The following is a 22462-nucleotide window of genomic DNA, read 5'->3' on the forward strand; positions in this document are numbered from 1 at the left end:
AGAACCCTAGAGGCCCAATGTTCTACAGCGGCTGTTTCCAAGAGGGAGGAGGCTACAGCAACTGCCACACTGGATACACTCAGAGGAGAAGGAAAGGGGGGGACCCCAAATGCCTCTCATGTATAAAAGCGCGGGATGGCAGGAGGCCTGTGTGGCCCAAGGAGTCAGAGGTAGCAAATTATGGGCAAAAGAATTGCAACCCAAGGCTGGAAGAGAAGAGCTCTGACCTCAGCTGTGTCTCTGGCTCTCTGGCATCTGCTTCTAATGGGCAGATGCCATTTCCAGAAGCATCAGGCACTGGAAAGACCTCTGCTGCTGGGATTGAAAGGAAGTAACATCCAGGAGGGGGAGATGCAAGGGCGAGGCTGGTCCCAGAAATAAGGCCTATAATGCAGACAAAAGAAAAGGGGAGCAGCAGAGAGATGCAAGTCCAACCTGGCCCAGCCCAGCCCAGCCCAAGGAAGGTAGGATTCAAGGAGAAGAAACTCAAAGAGAAGACCCTTGAACCACATCATTCCCCACAAGGGGCACTCAACAAACCTCACCCTACTCTTTAACCAAGTTACAGAAGAAGCTCCCAATCCTTTCCTTTGCTCCTTAAAACCTGCACTAAGTTCACAGTTAGATCACCTGATAGGATTTCAGAACAACGGTAATAGGTCAACCTAGATGTCCTTTTCCTTCCTCTCTAAGGATATTAACTAACTGTACATGTAATTACTAATGTACAATATAAAGTATAATTCATAGAATACAAAGAACTATGAGTTAATTACATTAATGAACATCTATAAGGAACATTGAGAGGATTCCCTAACATAAGAGCCTGGGGAAGAGAGACTAGCACATGTGGCTCCTAGGATGTCACCTCCCCAGAGCTCAGCCATGCAGGTGCTGCTGTAGCTCTCCCCTGACTCCCTCCACCCAATCCCATCTTCTTGTGGGGAATCTGGCCGCCCTATTGGCTGTCTCGTACCTTTGAACTGCCTGCTCTGTGACATCATTCTCCCCCTAGACCTACTGCCACCTGCTAGAATCTTGGGGTTTCCATGGAGTTGTCTGTAAATAAATTTGGATCATCGCAAGTGACCAGTGTGACCAGTGACCTTCATACTGGACATACCGCTCTTTGACGGCAGCCACTCAGACTTCCTCTAGCATCATCTCCTCATCTCTTGGATCTGCAGCTGATGCTTCCTCTTCTCTTACCATGTCAGGTAGTGAAAGAAAAAGTTTTTCATTATATATTTTTGCCCCTAAATTTAGTAGTAGATTCAAAATAGCATGGAATAATGAGGGAAATTATTTAACTAAAACCTTGGGGACCTAATTTCAGTTTTGACTTTGACATTATAAGCCGTGTGACTTTGGACAAGTCGCTTACTCTCACATCAGGATATTACATCCGTTGTTCCCTCTGCTCCTTTTCTCTTCTAATATTGAGTCTTAAAGGGCACCCAGGTAGAATGAAATCAGAGACTTCTTGAGAGTGTTTCCACAAACAGAGAGAAAACCTAGGTGATGCAGAAAACTAGCAATGTATACTGAGATATTTCATCTGTAATGGTCTTCCTCTACTGATATATCAATTGTAGTATTTTAAATTTAGTGCTGTTCAAAAGGCAATATGCACATGTTTTGGAGTTTTCTACCTAAATGAGGTGAAAAGAAAAACAGGGAGAGACGATGGAGAGTACTGGCCTATAGGGAGGCCAGTCTTCAAAGGTCATGAAGTTGAGGATTGTTTTCAGGAGCACAGGCCAACAGGAACCAAGAGACAGGATAAAACAGAAGAATGAGGAGGAGAGCAAGGAGGAGCTCTCCAGGAAAAAGGGGTGGGTTGGCATGAAATGCTGAAGGAACCAAAGATTTTCAGTTGCAGCAGGAAGAGCACAGAGTGAAATGTGCTCAGAGCAGGGCGAAGCACAGTTGACTTCAGCAAAGGCTCACATTCATAGCCAGGGAAGGCGAGTAAGGCAGAACAGGGCATCGCCAGGAAAAGCAGCTTCTCAGACAGACTCGCCTGTTTGCTTTTTTCTGTTCCCTCTCTGAACTTGGATGGCACCTGAAAGTTTTGAATGTAAACATTTTAGAAATATGTTTTGGAAATAATACTTCCTATAATTAAGAAATAATAAAGTGATTGTCCAGAAGGCTGAAGGAAACAGAATTTTCAGTGTTTTATGGCATTCTCATTTTAAACTACGTAGATGTTTTGCCTATTAAAAATAAAATTGTTTTTTTAAACAATGGTATCTCCTAACTTGAATCAGAAGTGCTAATTCCTTTGTGTGATATGTAGGTTCCAATCAAGGCTGCTTTTCATCTTTACACTCATTTTCTTCCTGACACAGAGCGCACACTGAGAAACGGCCACCATCTCTTTCTAGATCTAAGCTGCCTGAGAAGAAAAAGCAAAAGTCAAGTCCCCCATTTCTGACTCCACATTTATCACAGACAATTTTGTGGCATCCTTTGGGTTTTCCTACATTAAATTTTTAAAAATTGGCTTCTAGGGATGACGGTGTTTTTAGTCTTTGGGGATGACCCCTTCCTGCATCCTGAAGGTGATAAGAATCTGAATAGGTGATAGGATAAATATGAAAACTTTCCTGACACCTTGAAAGTATTCCCTTCTGCTTCTATACAGTTATACTAAGTTAAAGATATATTTCTACTACACTTACTAGCTGTTCCTTGCTGGGTCATGTTCAGAGAAATAAGAACGAGCACAATAACGGAATTCCTTTACACTTAGGATGTTGCTCTCTGCTTTGTACCAGTTTTCACTGAAATATTTGTCCGCATATATTGTGGCCACCTATACATTCACATTTATAGCATTTTGCTGCTTGTTATGCAGTTTTTACTGATATCTTCTCTGTCTGTATGTACTGGCTAAGAATTCACTCAAATCACCTTCTACTCTGGGCTGTTTTTTGGCAAATAGTATTTACTATAATAGAGCCAGAAATATTCTTCATAATATTGCATGTATGATACAGAACTTCAATTACTAGTAAACTTATCCTGCTTAGATGCTTGCTACATACCACAGTTTTCATTATTATCTATGTATTTTTAGTCCTGTGATACCTTTTTCATGATTTTTCTCTCCCCAGAATGTTTATATATTCCTCCATATAAATCATATGAAATGTATCACTTTTATTCATATATGAATTATTACTATTATTATTGTTGTTGTTGTTATAACTACAGATAAGTAACCTCAGAGAGTGTTTTTTTTTTTACTGCGGTAATATTGGTTTATAACATTATATAAATTTCAGGTGTATGTCATTATATTTCAATTTCTGTGTAGATTACATCATGTTCACTACCCAAAGACTAAGTACAATCCACCACCGTACACATATGCCTAAACACCCCTTTCGCTCTCCTCCCTGCCCCTTTCCCCACGGGTAACCACCAATCCAATCTCTGTCTCTATGTGTGTGTTTGTTGTTGTTTTTATCTTCTATTTATGAGTGCTATAGTATGGTATTTGACTTTGCCCCTCTATTTTGCGTAGCATAATACCCTCAAGGTCCATCCATGTTGTCACAAATACCCAGATTTCATCATTTCTTATGGCTGAGTAGTATTCCATTGTGTATATATACTATACCTTCTTTATCCATTTGTCCCTTGATGGGCACCTAAGTGCCTTCCAAGTCTTGGCTAGTGTGAATAATGCTGCAATGAACATAGGGATGCATGTATCTTTATGCGTTTGTGTTTTCATGTTCTTTGGATAAATACCCAGCAGTGGAATAGCTGGATTGTATAGTAGTTCTATTCTTAATTTGTTGAGGAATCTCCACACTGTTTTCCATAGTGGCTGCACCAGTTTGCACTTGCACCAGCAATGGATGAGAGCTCCCGTCTCTCCACATTCTCTCCAGCACTTGTTGTTTCCTAACTTGTTAATTATAGCCATTTTGACAGGAGTGAGGTGATATCTTATTGCAGTTTTGATTTGCATTTCCCTGATAATTAATGACGTTGAACATCTTTTCATGTGCCTGTTGGCCATCTGTATATCTTCTGTGGAGAAATCTCTGTCCAGATCTTTTGCCCATTTTTCAACTGGGTTGTTAGCTTTTTTGTTGTTGAGACATATGAGTTCTTTGTATATTTTGGATATTAGCCCCTTATCAAATATATGGTTTGCAAATATGTTCTCCCAATTATTAGGTTCCTTTTTCGTTTTGTTGCTGGTTTCCTTTGCTGTGCAGAAGCCTTTTAGTTTGATGTAGTCTCATTTGTTTATTTTCTCTTTTGTTTCCCTTGCCCGGTCAGACATGGTACTTGAAAATATGCTGCTAAGACCCATGCCAAAGAGCATACTGCCTATGTTTTCTTTTAGAAGTTTCATGGTTTCAGGTCTTACATTCAAGTCTTTAATCCATTTTGAGTTAATTTTTGAGTATGGTGCAAGATAATGGTTTACTTTCATTCTTTTGGATGTGACTGTCCAGTTTTCCCAACACCATTTATTGAAGAGACTTTCCTTTCTCCATTCTATGTTCTTGGCTCCCTTGTCAAAAATTAGCTGTCCATAGATGTGTGGGTTTATTTCTGGCCTCTCGATTCTGTTCCATTGATCTGTGTGTCTGTTTTTGTGCCAGTACTGTGCTGTTCTGGTTACTATAGCTTTGTCGTGTATTTTGAAATCAGGGAGTGTGATACCTCCAGGTTTGTTCTTTTTTGTCAGGATTCTCTTGGCTATTCGGGATCTTTTGTTGTTGCATATAAATTTTAGGAGTCTTTGTTCTATTTCTATGAAAATTGTTGTTGGAACTTTGATAGAGATTGCATTGAATCTGTAAATTGCTTTAGGAAGTATGTACATTTTGACTAGTTAATTCGTACAATCCAAGAGCACAGAATATCTTTCCACTTCTTTGTGTCTTCTTCAGTTTCTTTCAACAGTTTTATAGTTTTCAGTGTACATATCTTTCACCTCTTTGGTTAAGTTTATTCCTACATATTTTATTCTTTTTGTTGCAATTGTAAATGGATTGTATTCTTAATTTCTCTTTCTGCTACTTCATTGTTAGTGCATAGAAATACAACTGATTTTTGCATGTTGATTTTGTATCATGCAACTTTACTGTATTCATTTATTATTTCTAAAAGTTTTTTGGTGGATTCTTTAGGGCTTTCTAAATATAAGATCATGTCATCTGCAAATAGTGACTGTTTCACTTCTTCCTTTCAGACTTGGATCCCTTTTATTTGTTTTTCTTGCCTGATTGCTCTGGCTAGGACTTCCAATACTATGTTAAATAAGAGGGGTAAAAGTGGGCATCCTTGTCTGGTTCCTGTTCTTAGAGGAATAGCTTTCAGCTTTTCTCCATTTAGAATGATATTAGCTGTGGGTTTGTCACAAATGGCCTTTATTATGATGAGGTACTTCCTTCAAATAGATGTATCTTGTCAAATGCTTTCTCTGCATCTATTGAGATAACCATGTGATTTTTATTTATCATTTTGTTAATGTGGTGTATCACATTGGTTGATTTGCAGATGTTGAACCATTCCTGCATCCCTGTAATAAATCCCACTTGATCATGGTGGATGATGTTTTCAATGTATTGTTGTATTCGATTTGCTAGTATCTTGTTGAGGATATTTGCATTAATATTCATCAGTGATATTGGTCTGTAATTTTCTTCTTTGTGTGTTGTCCTTGTCTAGCTTTGGTATCAGGGTGATGCTGGCTTCATAGAATGAACTAAGAAGCTTCCCCTCCTCTTCAATTTTTTGGAATAGTTTGAGAAGGATAAGTATTAAGTTTTTAAAAAATGTTTGGTAGACTTCTCCAGGGAATCTATCTGGTCCTGGACTTTTATTTTTAGGGAGGTTTTTGATTATTGTTTTGATCTTCTTACTCGTGATCTCTCTCTTCAAATTCTCTATTTCTTCTTGATTTACTTTTGGAAGGTTGTATGATTTTAAGAATTTATCCTTTTCTACTAGATTATCCAATTTGTTGGGACATAGCTTTTTGTAGTATTCTCTTATAATATTTTGTATTTCTGAGGTGTCCATTGTAATTTCTCCTCTTTCATTTGACTTATTTGAGCCTTTTCCCTTTTTTTCTTGGTGAGTCTAGCTAAAGGTTTGTCAATTTTGTTTATCTTTTCAAAGAATCAGCTCTTGGTTTCATTGATTTTTTCTATTGTTTTTTAAGTGTCTATTTTATTTCTGCTCTTATTACTTCCTTCCTTCTACTGATTTTAGGCTTTGTTTGTTCTTCTTTTTCCATTTCCTTTAGGTGCACTTTTAGATTGTTTATTCGAGATTTTTCTCATTTGTTGAGGTAGCCCTGTATTGCTATAAACTTCCCTCTTAGAACCACTTATGCTGTATCCCATAAATTTTGGCATGTAATATTTTCATTTTCATTTGTCTTCAGGTAACTTTTGATTTCTCCTTTGATTTCTTCATTGACTTAATTGTTGTTCAATAGTATTTTGTTTAATCTCCACATATTTGTGGATTTTCTGATTTTCTTCCTGTAGTTGATTTCTAGTTTCATACTGTTGTGGTCAGAAAAGATGCTTGGAATTATTTCAATCTTCTTAAATTTATTGAGACTTGTTTTGTGGCCTAATATGTGATCTATCCTGGAGAACATTCCATGTGAATTTGAAAAGAATGTGTACTGTGCAGTTTTTGGATGGAACGTTCTGTATATATCTACTAAGTCCATCTGGTCTAATGGGTCATTAAAGGCCAATGTTTTCTTATTGATCTTCTGTTTGGATAATCTATCCATTGGTGTCAGTGGAGTGTTAAACTCTCCTACTCATATTGTGTTACTGTCTATTTTTCCTTTTATGTGTGTCAATACTTACCTTATATATTTAGGTGCTCCTATCTGGGTACATAGATATTTATAAGTCTTATGTCCTCTTGTTTGATTGTTCCCTTTATCATATGTGTTGCTCTTCTTTGTCCCTTGTTACAGTTTTTGTTTTAAAGTCTATTTCATCTGATATAAGTATTGCTACCCTAGCTTTCTTTTCATTGCCATTTGCATGGAGTATCTTTTTCCATCCCATCACTTTCAGTTTGTGAGTGTCTTTAGGTCTGAAGTGTGTCTCTTGCATGCAGCCTATATATGGGTCTTGTTTTTTTTATCCAATAAGCCACCCAATGTCTTTTGATTGGAACATTTACTCCACTGACATTTAAAGAAGCTAATGATAAGTATGTACTTAGTGCCATTTTGTTAATTTCTTTCTGGGTGTTTTAGTAGGTCTTCTCAGAGAGTTTAAATAACTTTTTTCTTTCAAAAAGTACTTCTTGAGACTCTCACTTTGAGGCAGTCATTTGAAAGTAGGAACAGGAACTAGGCTTGAAGAGGGTACAAATGACCCATTACATCCACCATGTGGGCTGAGTTATATGTGAACTCTAGGGAACAGCATGTGAAATACACAAGCAAAATGAGACCCTGAAGATGACAGTGGTAACAGCTGCACTGTTCTCTAATGGACAAAAATAATATGTCTCTATTAGAAGTTCTACTTCTCCCAGTTTCTGGTAGTGGAATGGTCAGAGCAGAGTCCTGGCAAGAAGTCAGGAGACTTAGGTTCTGTGACCTAGTGATGATGCTGCCATAATGGGAGAATCGGACCACTCCAGCTGACCTCTCTGAGCCTCAGCTTCCTCACTCCTACAATGAGAGTGTTAGAACAGAAGCTATCTAAGGACGTTCTAGTTCTAAAACACTTCAATTCTAGCAAAGAGTAGATGAGTCGGGACTAGTGCAGGCTCAAGGGAAGGATGGGCAGGGAGAAAGAGGCTTCCAGCCTAGAGAACAAGGTGTGACCCACACCACATGGGGCTTCTGCACATCTCTGCCCAAGTTGGGAGCACAGGCAGTTACACAGAAAAGAACAAACTGCTTCAGCACTTACAACCATCGTAAAGGGGTGGAAGTTTGGCATCTCAGTGAGTAATGGCATGAGAAGCGTCCTGATAGCAACAACCTTAAGATAATGCTGCCCCTCAAATATAGTGAGAGTTGATCAATCTCACTGAGTTTTTCATCACCCTCTTGTTCCCTACAGAAAATTTCCAACATCCATCCTTACTTGGAACTCCAAACTCCCTGCAGCTCTCTCTTCCTGTGGTGAGCGATGCAGCTTCCCTAACAGGAAGTGTCTGCAATTTCTCCAGAGTATCTTCTCCAGCCATCAGTTCGGCATGGCTACTGCCGTCAGCCTCGGGCACCTCTTCCCAGCCACTCATGGGGCGTGCCTACCTTTACCAACATTCTAGCACAACCACGGTGTCTGGAGTGACTGGCCAGAGCCAGAGCTCCACCTCAGCTGCTTCCTATCCAGGTCTCTTTGAGTGGGGTGTCCCAGGAAGCACTGCACAGGAGTCATCTTCGCTCAGAGACTGCACTCTGACTGTCATTGGCCAGGACACAGTGGTTTCTTCCATGTCTATGGCAGCTCAATGTGAAAGAACTTCAGGTGCCAATAACCCGGTCCCACTGTATCCATCACTTTCCACCAGCCTTGTTCAGGGAACACCATCTCGGGTTCCAAATCAGGGACACAGCCTGTCACTTCCCTACCAGGAAGGAAGCCAGGTGTACTACTGTGGTCACGGCACACTGGGGCCTCTGCTGTCTGGAGAACTTGGCCCCTGCCTGCAGTCCTACGGCTCTGTGTCCTACACAGGAGCCGGGGCCTCTGCTCCTCAACCAGAAATGGTGTTGGTACTAAAGGAGATTCAGCCCACACATGTCCTTCCACCAGCCTCCACCTCTGGGGTCTACTACGCTGCGTCTGCTCCAGCCATCCCACAAACCAGATTTCAAGGTGAGTACAAACAGCAAGAAGGCAGAGGAATGACGTCCACATCCAAACTGGGTCAAACCTGCAGCTGGGAAGTGGTGAGTCCACAGACAGGTAGAACTGAAGTCCTGAGACTTTACTAAGCACTATCCTCGCTTAGTGTTCTCTATTTCAGACTCTACATAAGAACATCCATTACTGGCTAGAAGGGGGGACACTGTAATGGTCATCTATGCTACATGGCTATGACCCCAAGAGCACAGCAAGAGACCGCACAGGTCTCACTGCCCCAGCTGCTCAGTCCCCTGCACTACCACCCATAAATGGAATCCTTTCCTGATCTATGGGTTTAGTTTCCTGGGAAGGTGCTTCAGAACTCTCATTGTGATACAGCCAGGTTAACGTTCCCTCACTTCGTTCAATGATACCAGGGTTTAAGACCTTGTGTTCCCAAAAGCCTGTCCAAAGCCAACAGGCTAAGAATCTGTACTTGTTTATACATTTCATCAGGAAGAGCTCCACTCCCTCTCCTAGTCCACAGTGTGAACACTCTCAGGAAAGTGGAGAGAATTCAAAGGACACTATGAGAGAATGCTAGGCTTTGTAAAATGTTTCATAATTTAAAAATCACTTTTATTTTTATTTTCCCTGCCACAACCCTATGAGATATAAGGAAACCAAGGAATAATGATATCAAATGATGACCAGTACAAAGTATAATCAAGGCACACTAGGGCCTCACACTAGGATTATAGGATTATCTCCCAGCACAGGACACTGTCCATGATCCTTAAGAAGAGCTAGTAGAAACGCCTTGTCCATTGTGGATGGGGATATGATCGCTGCATTGCTGTCTAGGGGAGCATCTCACTTACCAGGGACTGACTTCTTCCTTGCTTTCTTTGTAGTGATGGAAACTTCCCTGGGAATGGAAACTTCCTTTGGACTGCAACCTGCAAGCCAGACATTTTGTCTGCCACAAGCTCCAGAATTCCTCAAGTCCTGTAGTCACAGAAATATCCAGATATTGCAGGGCAACCCACCACCCGAGCGTGGGGATATTTCAGTGATAGCTCCAGTGCAGACTTCGAACATTAACCTCCTGGCACTGTCTCCAGTTCCAAAGAATTTGGATGAGTTTAACACCAACCTTTCAAAGCCTCTGGATCCTGACCAGATCCCAACAGAAAATGAAGAGCCTCTACTATACCCTTTAGAAATTCCTGATATCCATCACCTCCTGGCCTGCATCGATCCCCTTGGACAAGAGGACCAGCCTCGTTCTGAAAATGCTGATCTGGGAAAGAGTAGCCTGAGTCTTGAGGGCCAAGGGACACTGGAAAATGGGACTGAGGCTAGCGGTGGCTTTGAAGACATTGCTACTCTGGTGAAGGACCTTCCCAAACTCTTCAATTCCTTGAAAGATCTTGATGAATCTGAAGGCCCCGAGGTGATCCAAGCCAAAAATACCAGAGCCATCGAGTCGATCCAGCTGCAGGAAAAGTCAAATGTCAGAAAGGATGCCTCCGATAACGCCAGGAAGAACAAACATCAGGCCTCTGAGCCTATCAATGGTGCTCCCAAGGCCAAAATCCAGCCAAAGGACCCGGAGTGCCTGTCAGGGAGAGAAGTGCTTATTTGCAATGCTGCAGCCAGTGACAGGGCTCCCGTGAACGAGGCTGAGCACTCCAACAGCAAACCTCAGAAAGCTGCACCCAGCAGGATCAGTACAACTAAGAGCCATGGGCAGGAAAGGACCAAGAGGACCAGAGGAAACAACCCCAAGAAAGCCGGAGAGAGTCAGCAGTCAGGGATTGAAGTCAAGGGGGAAGAGAAGCCAACCATGCTGAAGATGAAGCAGGAGAAGAATCAACCTGAGCTGAGCCAACAGACCTTTAAGAAGCCTCAAAGCTGCGTAGGCCAGCACATGCTGGAGTCGGTGCAGGTGTTTCATGCTCTGGGGAGGAAGAGTGAGAAGAACACCGGGCTCTCTTCCTCCAGGGCCCTGGGAACCTCCAGCAATCCCAAACACCCCCAGCCCTGCCCAGCTATCAAACCGTGGCTGGATATCCCACTTGAGGGTCAAGGTCCCGAGGAAACTCAAGTCAAAACCCAGAAACCAGAGAGCAGTGCTAAAAAAGAGTGTCCACCTCCATCCCAGAATGACTTGCCACCTCCTGGGAAGGTCAGGTTGGTACCTTTGCCTTTTCTGTCCGTGGACAAGCCTCCAGCTCGACCTGTTCCTCGGAGGCCACAGGCTCTGGCCTCACATCGGCCTGCTGTGGCAGACCCTGCCCGGCCTGCTTCCACCAACTCAGCTCAACCAACTGCAGTCAATTCCACCCACCCAGCTCCTGCATCTTTGACAGGTCCTGCCAGACCAGCTCGGCCAATTACCACCAACCCCACTCGACCAGGTTGGACCAACCCCACCCGGCCTAGCGTCCCTCAGTGTCCTGCTTCAAGGCCTGCACCTTACACAACAGCATCTTGCACTTCTCTCCAGCAGAAGCTCATTCCCACTGCTGTGCCCATGCTCCAGGCCCCGCCCAAGCCTCCCGCCCAGTATCTACTGGAGGATTTCAGCAAGCAACCAATTCCATGGAGGAAACCCGACATTCCAGGGCCAGTGATGTCAGAGCCCATCACACAGGAACAGAGGCCAGAGCGGGAGGCCATGAAGAGGCAGGCTCAACAGGAGCGTGAGAAGGCTGCCAAGTACACCTCTCGGGGGAAAGTGCAGTTTTTCACTGAGAGGGAAAAAGAAATGGAAATTTCTCGATACTACGGCTACGCGATATAAGGCTGCTAGGATTGTTGCTGCCACATTGGGGACCAACGTTTTATCCAAATAGAGATAGATATACATTTCTCTATTTATTCTGATATCTTTTAAAACAATATAACTGAATAAATACATCCACTATAATTAATAGAGGACTAATAAAGTTTGGAGATGCTGTTAACTGTGGCTTTTCTTTGGTGGAGGTGGGATCAAAGCTGCACCAAAGAAAGAACTGAGAGTTGGACGGGATAACATGGGCAAAGGGACATGAACTGAAAACGAAGAAGGAACTTGGTCCAGGGCTGGGAAGGACAGAGGGGGAGATATTTTAGGGGTGTATGAAAAGCAGCAGGAGTCGGGAAATGGCAGAAGTCAGAAGCAGGGCCAGAAGGGAGGGTTAAAGAGTAAAATTGAAATAGAATTGAAGACGGCAGCCGATGAGTTTAGGTTTTCCAGGAGAAATGTATAAAGCCTCTCAGGGATGCTGGCCTTATGTCTCCTGTCCACCACACAGGTATTTTAGAAACAAGAGATTCAGGAAACCTCTCCAAAGGGTTTCAGTCACCTCATCCAGGTATGATTATGGCTGGGGCTTCTCAGTACAAATCAAGGGGAATCTACCAGAGGAATGGCCAGGGTTCACAGTCAACCCGGAGGTAGCTGATAACAGGGGCCTTCCCAAGGGAACTGCTGCAGCAGGAGGCCCACCCAGAACAGGGCTGGGATAGCAACGACCATTTCCTCAACACCTATGCAGCAGTTCTGTGAATGCACTATTTCAGTTACCCTTTCCAACAACACGCAAGGCCAGGATCACTGAGCCACTTCACCACTGAGAGTCAGCAATGGGCTGAGCTCACACTGCATGCAACGGAGCAAGGCCTTAATTTCAGGCCTTTATGCCACTGCAGTCCTCAGTATTTGCCAGCATATGCAGGCAGCCAATCTGGCTTTCAGAGCCAAGCATCTGGAGGTTAATAGAGGATGTGATCTAAATTCTGGGGGGGACCTAGAATCTTTTTTTTCAGGTGTACATCATTATGTTTTCCTTCTGTATAGACTACATTGCAATCCCCACCAAGAGTCTAACTGCCTCCCTCAGCATGTAAATGTGTCCCTTTACCCCTCTCACCCTCCCCCTACCCCCTTCCCCTCTGGTAAGCAACCGCCAGTTTGTTCTCTGTATTTATGTATTTCTTTGACATGTGAGAGAAATCATATGGTGTTTGTCTTTCTCGGTCTGACTTATTTTGCTTAGCATAAGACCCTAAAGAGCTATTCACATTGTCACAAATGGCAAGATTTCATCTTTTCTTATGGCTGAGTAGTATTCCATTGTATATATACCACATCTTCTTTATCCATTTATCTGTTGGTGGGCACTTAGGTTGTTTCCAAGTCTTGGCTATTGTGAATAATGATGCAATTCACAGAGAGGTGCATGTATCTTTTTGAATTAGTGTTTTCATGTTCTTTGGATACATAACCAGAAATGGAATAGTTGGATCATATGATAGTTCTATTTTTAACTTTTTGAGTAATCTCCATACTGTTTTCCATAGTGGTTGTACCAATTTACATTCCGACCAGCACCATGTGAGGGTTCCTGTTTCTCCACATCCTTCCAACACTTGTTATTGGCTGTATTTTTAATAACAGCCATTCTGACAGGCAGGAGGTGGTATCTCATTGTGGTTTTGATTTGAATTTCCCTAATGATTAGTGATGTTGAACATCTTTTCGTGCACCTGTTGGCCATTTGCATATCTTTTTCGGAAAAATGTCTGTTAGTAACTATTAATTGCAGGGCCCGCCATATCACCCTCAATCCACTCAGGTGCGTGTGGCCTTCTCTAAACATTGCCATCATCCAAAGCACACAAGAATAATTGGCTGGAAACGTCCATCATACAGAGAGAGTGGTGGGCACACGTGTGCACTGGATTGCCATTCCAACAGCACAGGACACAGCTGCCCAAGGGTCCAAAGGTGCTCCTGGGAGGCATTGTGGGGAACCGTGAGGGAGTGAGCAGGGTTAGAGTGGAGGGGGCAAAAAAGGGAATGGAGTGTAGTGGGGGGAGAGATTCCAACATATACTTACCACCGGAATACTGGTAATTCACATTCTAAAAATTATTTTTATTGAGATATAGTTCATGTACCATAAAATTCACCTTTTGAAACTGCAAATACAGTGGCATTTCATATAGTCACAAGATTGTGCAACCAGCATCATTATCTAACTCACCACATTTTCATCACTGCAAGAAGAAACCCCTTTAACCATTAGCAGTCACTCCTCATTCCCTTCTCTCTACACCAGCCCCAGGAAACCACTCATCTGTTTTCTGTCTCGCTGGAGTTGTCTTTTCTGGACATTTCATACATATGACATATACCACAATACATGACCTTTGCGTCTGGCTTCTTTCACTTAGCAGAATGTTTTCAAAGTTCATCCGTATTGTAGTGTGTGTATTTATTGAGAGTTTATATTGTGTCAGGAAGCACCCCCTAAGTCACTCACCCCATTTCAAAGATAAGGAGACAGGCTTGGAGAGTGTCAAGAATTTGCCCAAGGTGAAAAGCTAGCAGTTGGGAGAGCTGGGGTTTGAACTCAGGCAGTCAGATTTCAGAGTTAATAGATTCCCAGGATAGAATACGAGAAAGGTACAAAAGGAGATTCAATGGAAATTCACCCTTTTCCCCAAGTTTTCCAGTCACGCATTTCCCTCTCCCTTAGACACATTTACTTTTGCCACGCTGCGGATCCTTCTGGAGAAATGATATATATCCTACATGAATGTATCACAATTCACTGACTAATCTGTCCCTCTGATTTGAAGTGTCACTTTTATGGCACGCTAAATTCTTACATGTGTTTGAATTATGCTTTTCAGAATTGTCCTGGCTTTTCTGCTTATCTTTTATATTTGCCATTTCTCCAGAATTCTTTTTATCGTCTTATTGATTTAAAAAATTTCCTCCTTTTTTTTTGTTTCTCTTAAAGCATTATCCATTATGTTCATTCACTTTTGTATTTTTTTAATGCAGTCTTCAGATGGGACAAACTACCTAGTTTTCCTCAAAAAATAAATTGAAGGGGGGGCCAGCCCGGTGGCATAGTGGTTAAGTTCACACATTCCACTTCAGTGGCCCAGGGTTCGCGGTTTGGATCTCGGGTATGGACCTACGCACTGCTTGTCAAGCCATGCTGAGGCAGTGTCCCACATATAAAATAAAGGAAGATGGGCACAGATGTTAGCTCAGGGCCAGTCTTCCTTAGCAAAAAGAGGAGGATTGGCAGATGTTAGCTCAGGGCTAATATTCCACATAAAAAATAATAAAAAATAAATAAATTCAATGGAAAATAAAAAAGAAAGTGAGAGACATGGAGAGAGTACTTACACATTAAATAAGACTTCATAGACCTAACAATCAAATGCAAAGTATGGATCTAACTTGAATCTAATTCAAACTCTTAAAGCAATTTTTAATGACATTTAGGAGACAACTGCAAATTTGACCACTGACCAGATATTTAATACTAATGAATGATATCAAGGAGTAAAAGTCCTATATCTTGAATATACACACCAAAAATAGACAGGTGAAATCATATGATATTGGGATCTTCTTCAAAATATGATGGAATGGGGTGAAACAGGTAGGGGTACAGATGAAACACGACAGTAATCAGCTGATACATAGTAAAGATGGATGAGTTCATGGGTATACAGTGAACACCACACCATTACGTTTGCTTCTGCAAATACTTAAAATTTGTCATAATTGTTTAAAAACAAGAAGACATTGTGGAAAAATTTTGGTGGTTACTCCAAGGTTAAACATAGAATTCCCGTATGATCCAACATGTCTGCTCCTACCTATACCTCTAAAAGAAGTAAAAGTAGGCATTTGAACAAATATTTGTACACGATGTTCACACCAGTTTGATTTACAAGAGTCACAAGGTGGAAACAACCCAAGTGTCCATCAACAGATGAAAAATAAAACATGGTGTATACACACAATGGAGTATTATTCAGCAATAAAAAGGAATGACATTTCGTTACATGCTACAACATGGATGAACCCTGAAAACATTATGTTCTGCGAAATAAACCAGACACCAAAGGACAAATATTGTTTGATCTGCTAATATGAGGTACCTAGAATAGGCAAATTCATGGAGACATGAAGTAGAATAGAGGTTACTAGGGGCTGGGGGGAGGGGAAACGGGTTTTTTTTTAACGGTTACAGAGCTTTTGTTGAGGATGATGAAAACCTTTTGGTTACAAGCAGTGGTGATGGTTGCACAAAATCGTGAATGCACTTAATGCCACTGAACTGTACACTTATAAATCATTAAAATGATAGTTATTAATTATGTATATTTTACAACAGTAAAAAAAAAAAGTAAGAGGAATAACTGAGTTCAAGTTTCAATTCTTCCTTTTCTGGGCCTCAGTTTCATCATCTGTGAAATGAATCTCTGTCACCATCTATGCTCCGGGCTCAGTGCAGAGGAAGCACTCAGGAGGGGACGTTAGTACCACTCCCACTTCATCAGCAAAGGCCTGCTGTGCGGATTCACTGACTTAACGTGTGTGCACGCACTTTTTAAATGGCAGCTGCTGTACAGGCCTACCTCACTGTACTGTGCTTCGCTCTACCGTGCTTCACAGACGCTGCATTTCTTACAAGACCCTCCATCAGCAACACGATTACAACTTGCTGAAGGCTCAGATGATGGTTAGCATTTATAGCAATAAAGTACGTTTTTCAATTAAGGTACATACATTTTTTTAGACATAATGCTAATGCACAGTTCAGAGACTATAGTATAGTGTAAATATAACTTTTAAAGATACTAGGTATCCACAAAATTTGTGCGACTCGCTTTATTGCAATATTCACTTTATTCACTGCTCTGGGACAGAACCTGCGATATCTGTGAGGTAGGCCTGTACAAATGTTAACAGACATTACTGTTATTGTTTCCAAGGCCGTGGAACTGCTCAGAAGGAGGATAATTCTTTCCCACTGATAATGCCACATGGGCCAACAGAACATATGGGTTTCTCTATTGTGTCCAAAGATATTAGGAAAAGCAAGCATAAAACTTAAGAGAACTGTCTTCTACTGAGACGCTTACACGTGCTCTGACAACTGCTCAAAATAAGTACTAAAGACATCATGGATATCCCTGTCTTTCCTTTTAGGCTACTACTTTTCTCACTAAAAGTTTACTTTACTTTGAAAATATAGAACATAGAAGTTTACAGAATTTCTTAAGCACAAACAGAGCCTATAGCTACATATTATAGTTCAATTCATGTCTTTAATCTCTTTTTTATAACAATTAGAAAAGTGTAATTAAGGAAGCCACTTGGCTCCCTTTCTGAACTATTACCCATGAAGGAAGGCCAGGATTATAACTACTGAATTACTGTGAGTTATCATACTACCAGAAAGAAGAAGTTTCTTTTCACTAAGGGTTCCATTTACGTCTGGTTTGTATTAGTGGCGAGTGTGTGTTACATCAATAATCAGTCCAAGTTCTTCATTCTGCTCTCAGATTTTGCTAAAACGGTCCAAGGGGTAAAAACATTCTTCTGCAGCAAGATTTTTTTCCAAACTCTGTCAGAGAGAATGAGGTAAGAAAGAGCAAATGTGTGCTTAAAATCCTTTCTTATATTGTCCATTCATTCAAGCCCTGTGATGCTAACATACAGTGTGATTCAGAGGAAAGTTTTCACTCTTCTGGAGGTTATGAGCTAGTTTACCATCCTTTCTTCCAGAGATTAGAGGGAAGAAAATAAGCTCACGTCTACAGATTTATTTCTGTATTTGTTTCATGTGGGTTCCCAACCAGACTGTAAACTCCCAGAAGGCAGGGACCACATCAATGTTGTCCACCACTGTACCTCCAGCTCCAAGCGGAGTGCCTATGAGTAGGCACTTATAAATACTCCTAGAATATCTAAATAAATGAAGGATGGCTCTTATTGCTAAATATTCTTTTATGCATTTGTTTTATTTATGTGCTCTGTTCCACTGATCTGTTTAGTTATTCAAGGGCCAGCAACACATCTTTTAAAAAACTACTGGAGGGGACCAGCTTGGTGGCTTAGCAGTTAAGTTCATGTGCTCCACTTTGGCGGCCTGGTCTTCGCAGTTTCGGATCCAGGCCACAGACCTAGCACTGCTCATCAAGCCACACTGTGGCAACATCCCACATAAAAAAGAGGAAGACTGGCACAGACGTTAGCTCGGCAGAATCTAGCTCAAGCCAAAAGAGGAAGATTGGCAGCAGATATTAGCTCAGGGCCAATCTTCCTCACACAAAAATAAAAAATAAAAAACAAATAGACTAATTTTTAGAGCAGTTTTAGCTTCAAAGCAGAACGGAGCAGAAAGTAGAGAGTTCCCACTCTAACCCTTTCTCCTTCACCCCACACAGCCTTCCCCACCATCAACGTTCCATACCAGTGTGCCCCATGTGTTAGGATCAATGAACCAACATCAACCCATCATTGTCAATCAAAGTCCATAGCTCACATCACGGGTCACTCTGTGTTGTGTATTCGATGGATTTTGGCCAATGTATAATGATGCTGGAGTCCCGTCCCGGCTGAGTCCAGGTTCCTGAGGGATGGACGGCGTCGGCGCAATGAGGGAAATGAATGGGACCTGAGACTTGGGTTGGTGTTAGCAAGTCCAACTTTACTGTGCACAAGTGTCGTTTTTATATTTTTCAGGATTAGTACAGAAATAGCTCTACAAATATTCTCAGAGAGATAAGGAAGTAAAAAATGAGCACAAGAATATTTATTAGCATTCTATTCTATAGAGCATAAGGTTAATGGTAGTCTTCTCCGCAGTTAACTAGTGTTTGTTGTCTCTAAGCTAAAAGAGATAGGTACCTAGACATCTGTTGTAATTCATGGTAAAGTTAAATCAAAGAGAGAAGGTCCAGGCCTCCGGACAGGACAGCATTCCGTCTGTTTACATCCTGGTGTAGCCATCCCTGCCTCCCTCAATCATTTACGCCATTAGTGTAGATGGTTAATGGCAACTCCAGGGTATCTTATCCCCAGGGCTATTTGTGTTCTCAGCAGGTAGTTAAACATCTTTAAATTCCCACGTCCCTTAGGGGCTGAAAGCATTCCTTTGTCTTTTAGGAGAAAACTTCCATAACATTTTAACAGAAAGCAGAAGGTCAAGCATAATATATAGATACTTCCTGATCATCCAATTAACCAGCAAACTTGAAAGGACGATGCATATATATTTAGACAAAGAACTGGAGGAAGAAGGAAACATTAACCAGATGGAGGCTACAAACCTAATTCGACATCTTATCTGGGCAGGATTGCTTTCTGCTTGTCTCAAAAGGGACTGTGTGTTCCTCCATTAATTAACTGCATCAAACGAAATTAGCTCTCAGAAAAATATCTTGAAAGTTACCTGCAGGTGGTCACATTCTCTTACTATATTTAATTCTCCCGGGAGGTAGTGCCTCCCAAGCAGCCACCCAAAGGAGTGAAAACTGGAGGTTAAGAAAGGAAAAGGAATGAAGGGCAATTAGAAGCAGCACAGGTTTCAGAACTATGTGAGGGGCTGGCCAGTTATTCTTCATCAAGGGGCGACCCTGCACCCCTCGGCGTTAATCGGCTGGACCCTGTCAAACAGCCGATCAAATGATGCAGCCACGGCTCCCAGCATAATGACATGTATTTACCCCTATATCAGACAGATTAGCTTCACTGCCCTAAAAATCCCCTGTGCTCCAGCAACACTTTTAACATGGCTTAATTTCTGGTACAGCTACATCACTTCCTTACACCGTTATTCTTCTCTTTCAGAATTTTCCTGGCTATGTAAGTTTCTTTTTCTATATGAGCTTTGGAATCAGATGATTTGAGATGATGTTAAATTTATAAATTAACTTAGAGAGATCTGACAGATCTATGATGCTGAGTCTTCCACAGAACATTGTGAAAGGTTTGAAGACTGTATCAATTACAACAAGGCGTACAATCTCTCCTGTCAGTTTCTTCCAGACTTGGAGCTGGAGGATCATTACCATCTCCAGCTATCTGAACAACAGCCAACCTGAGGTAACTCATTTAGTCACAAACCGCTTAGGAAGCCTTCCTTGATTAACCCTGTCTGTTGTCATTTCCCCCTCCTTTCCATTCCTAGGCATTTCTGCTGTGGCATTTCTGTGACACTTAACATTTGCTACTTGACAGTCCAGTGTGCCTGACACTCAACTGCCAGGTACTGAGGTAGCTTTGCCCTGGGTGACTTCCGTCAAACACCCAGGACACCTTGTCCCATTCCACTGCCACGCAGGGGTCATTCATCTCCCTACCTCTACTGCGTGAACAGGGACTGCACTGGGAGTGGCCCTGCAGCTTCGCAATCCCCTTGATGGCGCCTTAAACAGTCCCAACACTGAAGAGAACACCTTGTGCACACAGAACTAGAAGAGGCTTCCTATAACCACGTCACACAGGAAAGACGTTGGCTGTGCAGAGGAAAGGAGACTGAAGAGTCTTCCTGCTTCTCCCTGCTGATGTCCTTGCAGAAAAGAGGCTAAGCAGAGACCCGGGGGAACCTCAGGATCCCCTTGCAGAGACGGTGGAGCAGGGACTGAGGAGTGAGGACAATCCCGTAGAGGAGGAGGAACATAAGAGGAAATTCACAGGTACGGCCAATGTGGGTGGGGGTGGGCCGTCAGTTCACTCATTCAACAAAGATTGTGAAGTAGTTAGGATGTTAACTTGGTGTTGCCAGATGTGAATTAGAACCATTTGCTTATCTTTAAGAAATCACTAAAGTTTAAGCCCAGAGATGCAGAAGAATTGACAGAGTAGGTGAAAAACCACCCCTGACCTATGAGAGATAAATTAAATAAATTCCCAATACAGTCAAAGTGGGCTCTTCCTGACGCGAATCCACACTGTGCAGGGTAATGAGACATGGAATCTCTTCTCATATTTTTTATGACAGTCAAGTGCTTTCCCCACCTATTCCTTTCTTAGTTCAAGCAGAAATATAATTCTTCAGAGTTTCCAAGCTGAAATTCTGATCTTGCTGATCCAGGGCATTTTTTTTAGGTTGTGATGATTGGATGGAAGGCATCTTATTGGCATTCAGTGCGTGAGGGTCATGGATACCAGACATCTTACCAAATTCAGAACAGTCCCACAAATGGGTCTCACACCTGGATGACTATTCAAAGTCCTATTTAACTTCCATATAGGTGAAAAAACTGTTCATAAATATCTAAACCTTAGAACTTAACTCCATTTCACAAATAAATACAATGGTTCTCTTTGCAGTTTTCATGTACATCGAATTTCCAGGATAGCTGTCACCTTATCATCCAAGAGAACACTGTACTTTGTTTTCTTTGGAAATCTGCTAAGCGCTGCTCACAATCACTGAAACTCCTGCCACTAAGGCAACATACCCACCCAGATCAGTGAGCATGGGCAGCTTTGGCATTGACAATGCAAGTAACTGAGAAATCATTTCTTTATATTTAAAGGTCATACTCAAACACTGACATATAGAAATGTGAATACCTATTACTTTATTATAAACTACTTTTATTTGTTCTTAATATTGTAGTTAGAGCATTACACTGATTTGTTTTCATTGAAATTAAGTATGGAAGCAGGTTTTAAACATCTACGAATATCACTTCAGGAGAGTAGAAGGGATATTACAAAATATTTACCTATAAAAAGGGAAAATGGAGTGAGACAGGGTGAGGTCCAGAGTTCCACATGGTGAATTCAGATTTCTGAAACAAACTAAATTAACTTTTGCTTACCTTTTTCAAGGGAACTTTGAAAGCAAGGATCGAGTCCCAGACATCCATTGTCCAACTGCGAGATAGTCTTTCCACCTATTAACACACTTTTTGTGAGCCACATTTGACGTTAGACTGTCTCCTTGTGTAGAATGAGGCTCCCTGAGAACGGAATTCACAGCCCACACAGTGGGTCCCCTCTGCTCTGCTTGGCATCTTGCTGCTCCCCTTCTTCAACCCCACCTAGTAACCACCTGTACTCCCCTTTTTCCTTCTTTCCCATCTTCAAAACAGATACAAGGCAACAAAACAGAGCAAACGTCTCCACAAACAAGGCCTAAGACACAGATGGCCAGCCCTTCTGTATCCCTCATAAGCCAGTGCAGTCCTGAATGCTAAGAAGTCATCAGTACACACTTGTCGACGGCATGTTTGTCACTGACTTGAGATTTCAAACAAGAAAGACATGGAATGAAAACTGAAGTCCCACTCCCACAGGTCCTTATGTGATTCTTCCAGATATTTTCCAAGTGCTTACATTTACTCATTGTATATTTTATATAAATATTTCTTTGTACCTATATGCATATCCTCTATTTCATACAAAAGCATCATACTCTACATATTCTACAATCTGTCTTGGACACTGAACTTTCCAGTCAATTTATTCATACATCCATTCTTTTTTTTTTTTTTTGAGGAAGATTAGCCCTAAGCTAACATTTGCTACCAATCCTCCTCTTTGTTGATGAAGAGTGGCCCTGAGCTAACATCCGTGCCCATATTCCTCTATTTTATATGTGGGACCTGCCACAGCACAGCTTGAGAAGCAGTGCCTAGGTCCACACCTGGGATCCAAACGGGCAAACCCTGGGCTGCCGAGGTAGATTTTGTGAACTTTGCTGTGCCACCGGGCTGGAACCCATTGTATTCTTTTTAACGCTTGCATAGTATTCCATTGACTATAATTACCATAATTTATATAATGAGTCCAATATTGATGGACTTTTAGTTGT

The 22462-nt window shown here is 41.8% G+C and overlaps 2 protein-coding genes and 1 long non-coding RNA gene across 15 annotated transcripts in view; 1 reads left to right on the top strand and 2 right to left on the bottom strand.

The window, feature by feature from the left end:
• Nucleotides 1–22462, bottom strand: part of MTHFD2 (methylenetetrahydrofolate dehydrogenase (NADP+ dependent) 2, methenyltetrahydrofolate cyclohydrolase) — a 91054-nt gene that overhangs the window by 20978 nt on the left and 47614 nt on the right. For 2 of the 13 annotated variants that reach the window (XM_070572355.1, XM_070572354.1), the window contains exon 1: nucleotides 777–911. The exons of the other annotated variants lie outside the window; for them this stretch is intronic. The gene's annotated coding sequence lies outside the window, so the exon portion shown is untranslated. Of the gene's footprint in view, nucleotides 1–776; nucleotides 912–22462 lie in introns of those variants that run through there. 13 annotated transcript variants of the gene reach the window in all.
• Nucleotides 82–11794, top strand: LOC103564988 (uncharacterized protein C2orf78-like). Its single transcript, XM_008540927.2, has 3 exons — nucleotides 82–1217; nucleotides 8091–8852; nucleotides 9737–11794. Exons 1-3 carry the CDS (start codon nucleotides 1211–1213, stop codon nucleotides 11629–11631), a joined length of 2664 nt encoding a protein of 887 aa, XP_008539149.2. The 5' UTR covers nucleotides 82–1210; the 3' UTR covers nucleotides 11632–11794.
• On the bottom strand, nucleotides 18323–21600 carry LOC139075518 (uncharacterized). The gene is made up of 2 exons (XR_011525961.1): nucleotides 21468–21600; nucleotides 18323–21371 (listed from the first exon to the last, which is right to left on the bottom strand). It is a non-coding gene; the product is annotated as an uncharacterized lncRNA (long non-coding RNA).

Source organism: Equus przewalskii, chromosome 14, assembly GCF_037783145.1.
Source record: "Equus przewalskii isolate Varuska chromosome 14, EquPr2, whole genome shotgun sequence".
Classification (NCBI taxonomy): Eukaryota; Metazoa; Chordata; class Mammalia; order Perissodactyla; family Equidae; genus Equus; species Equus przewalskii.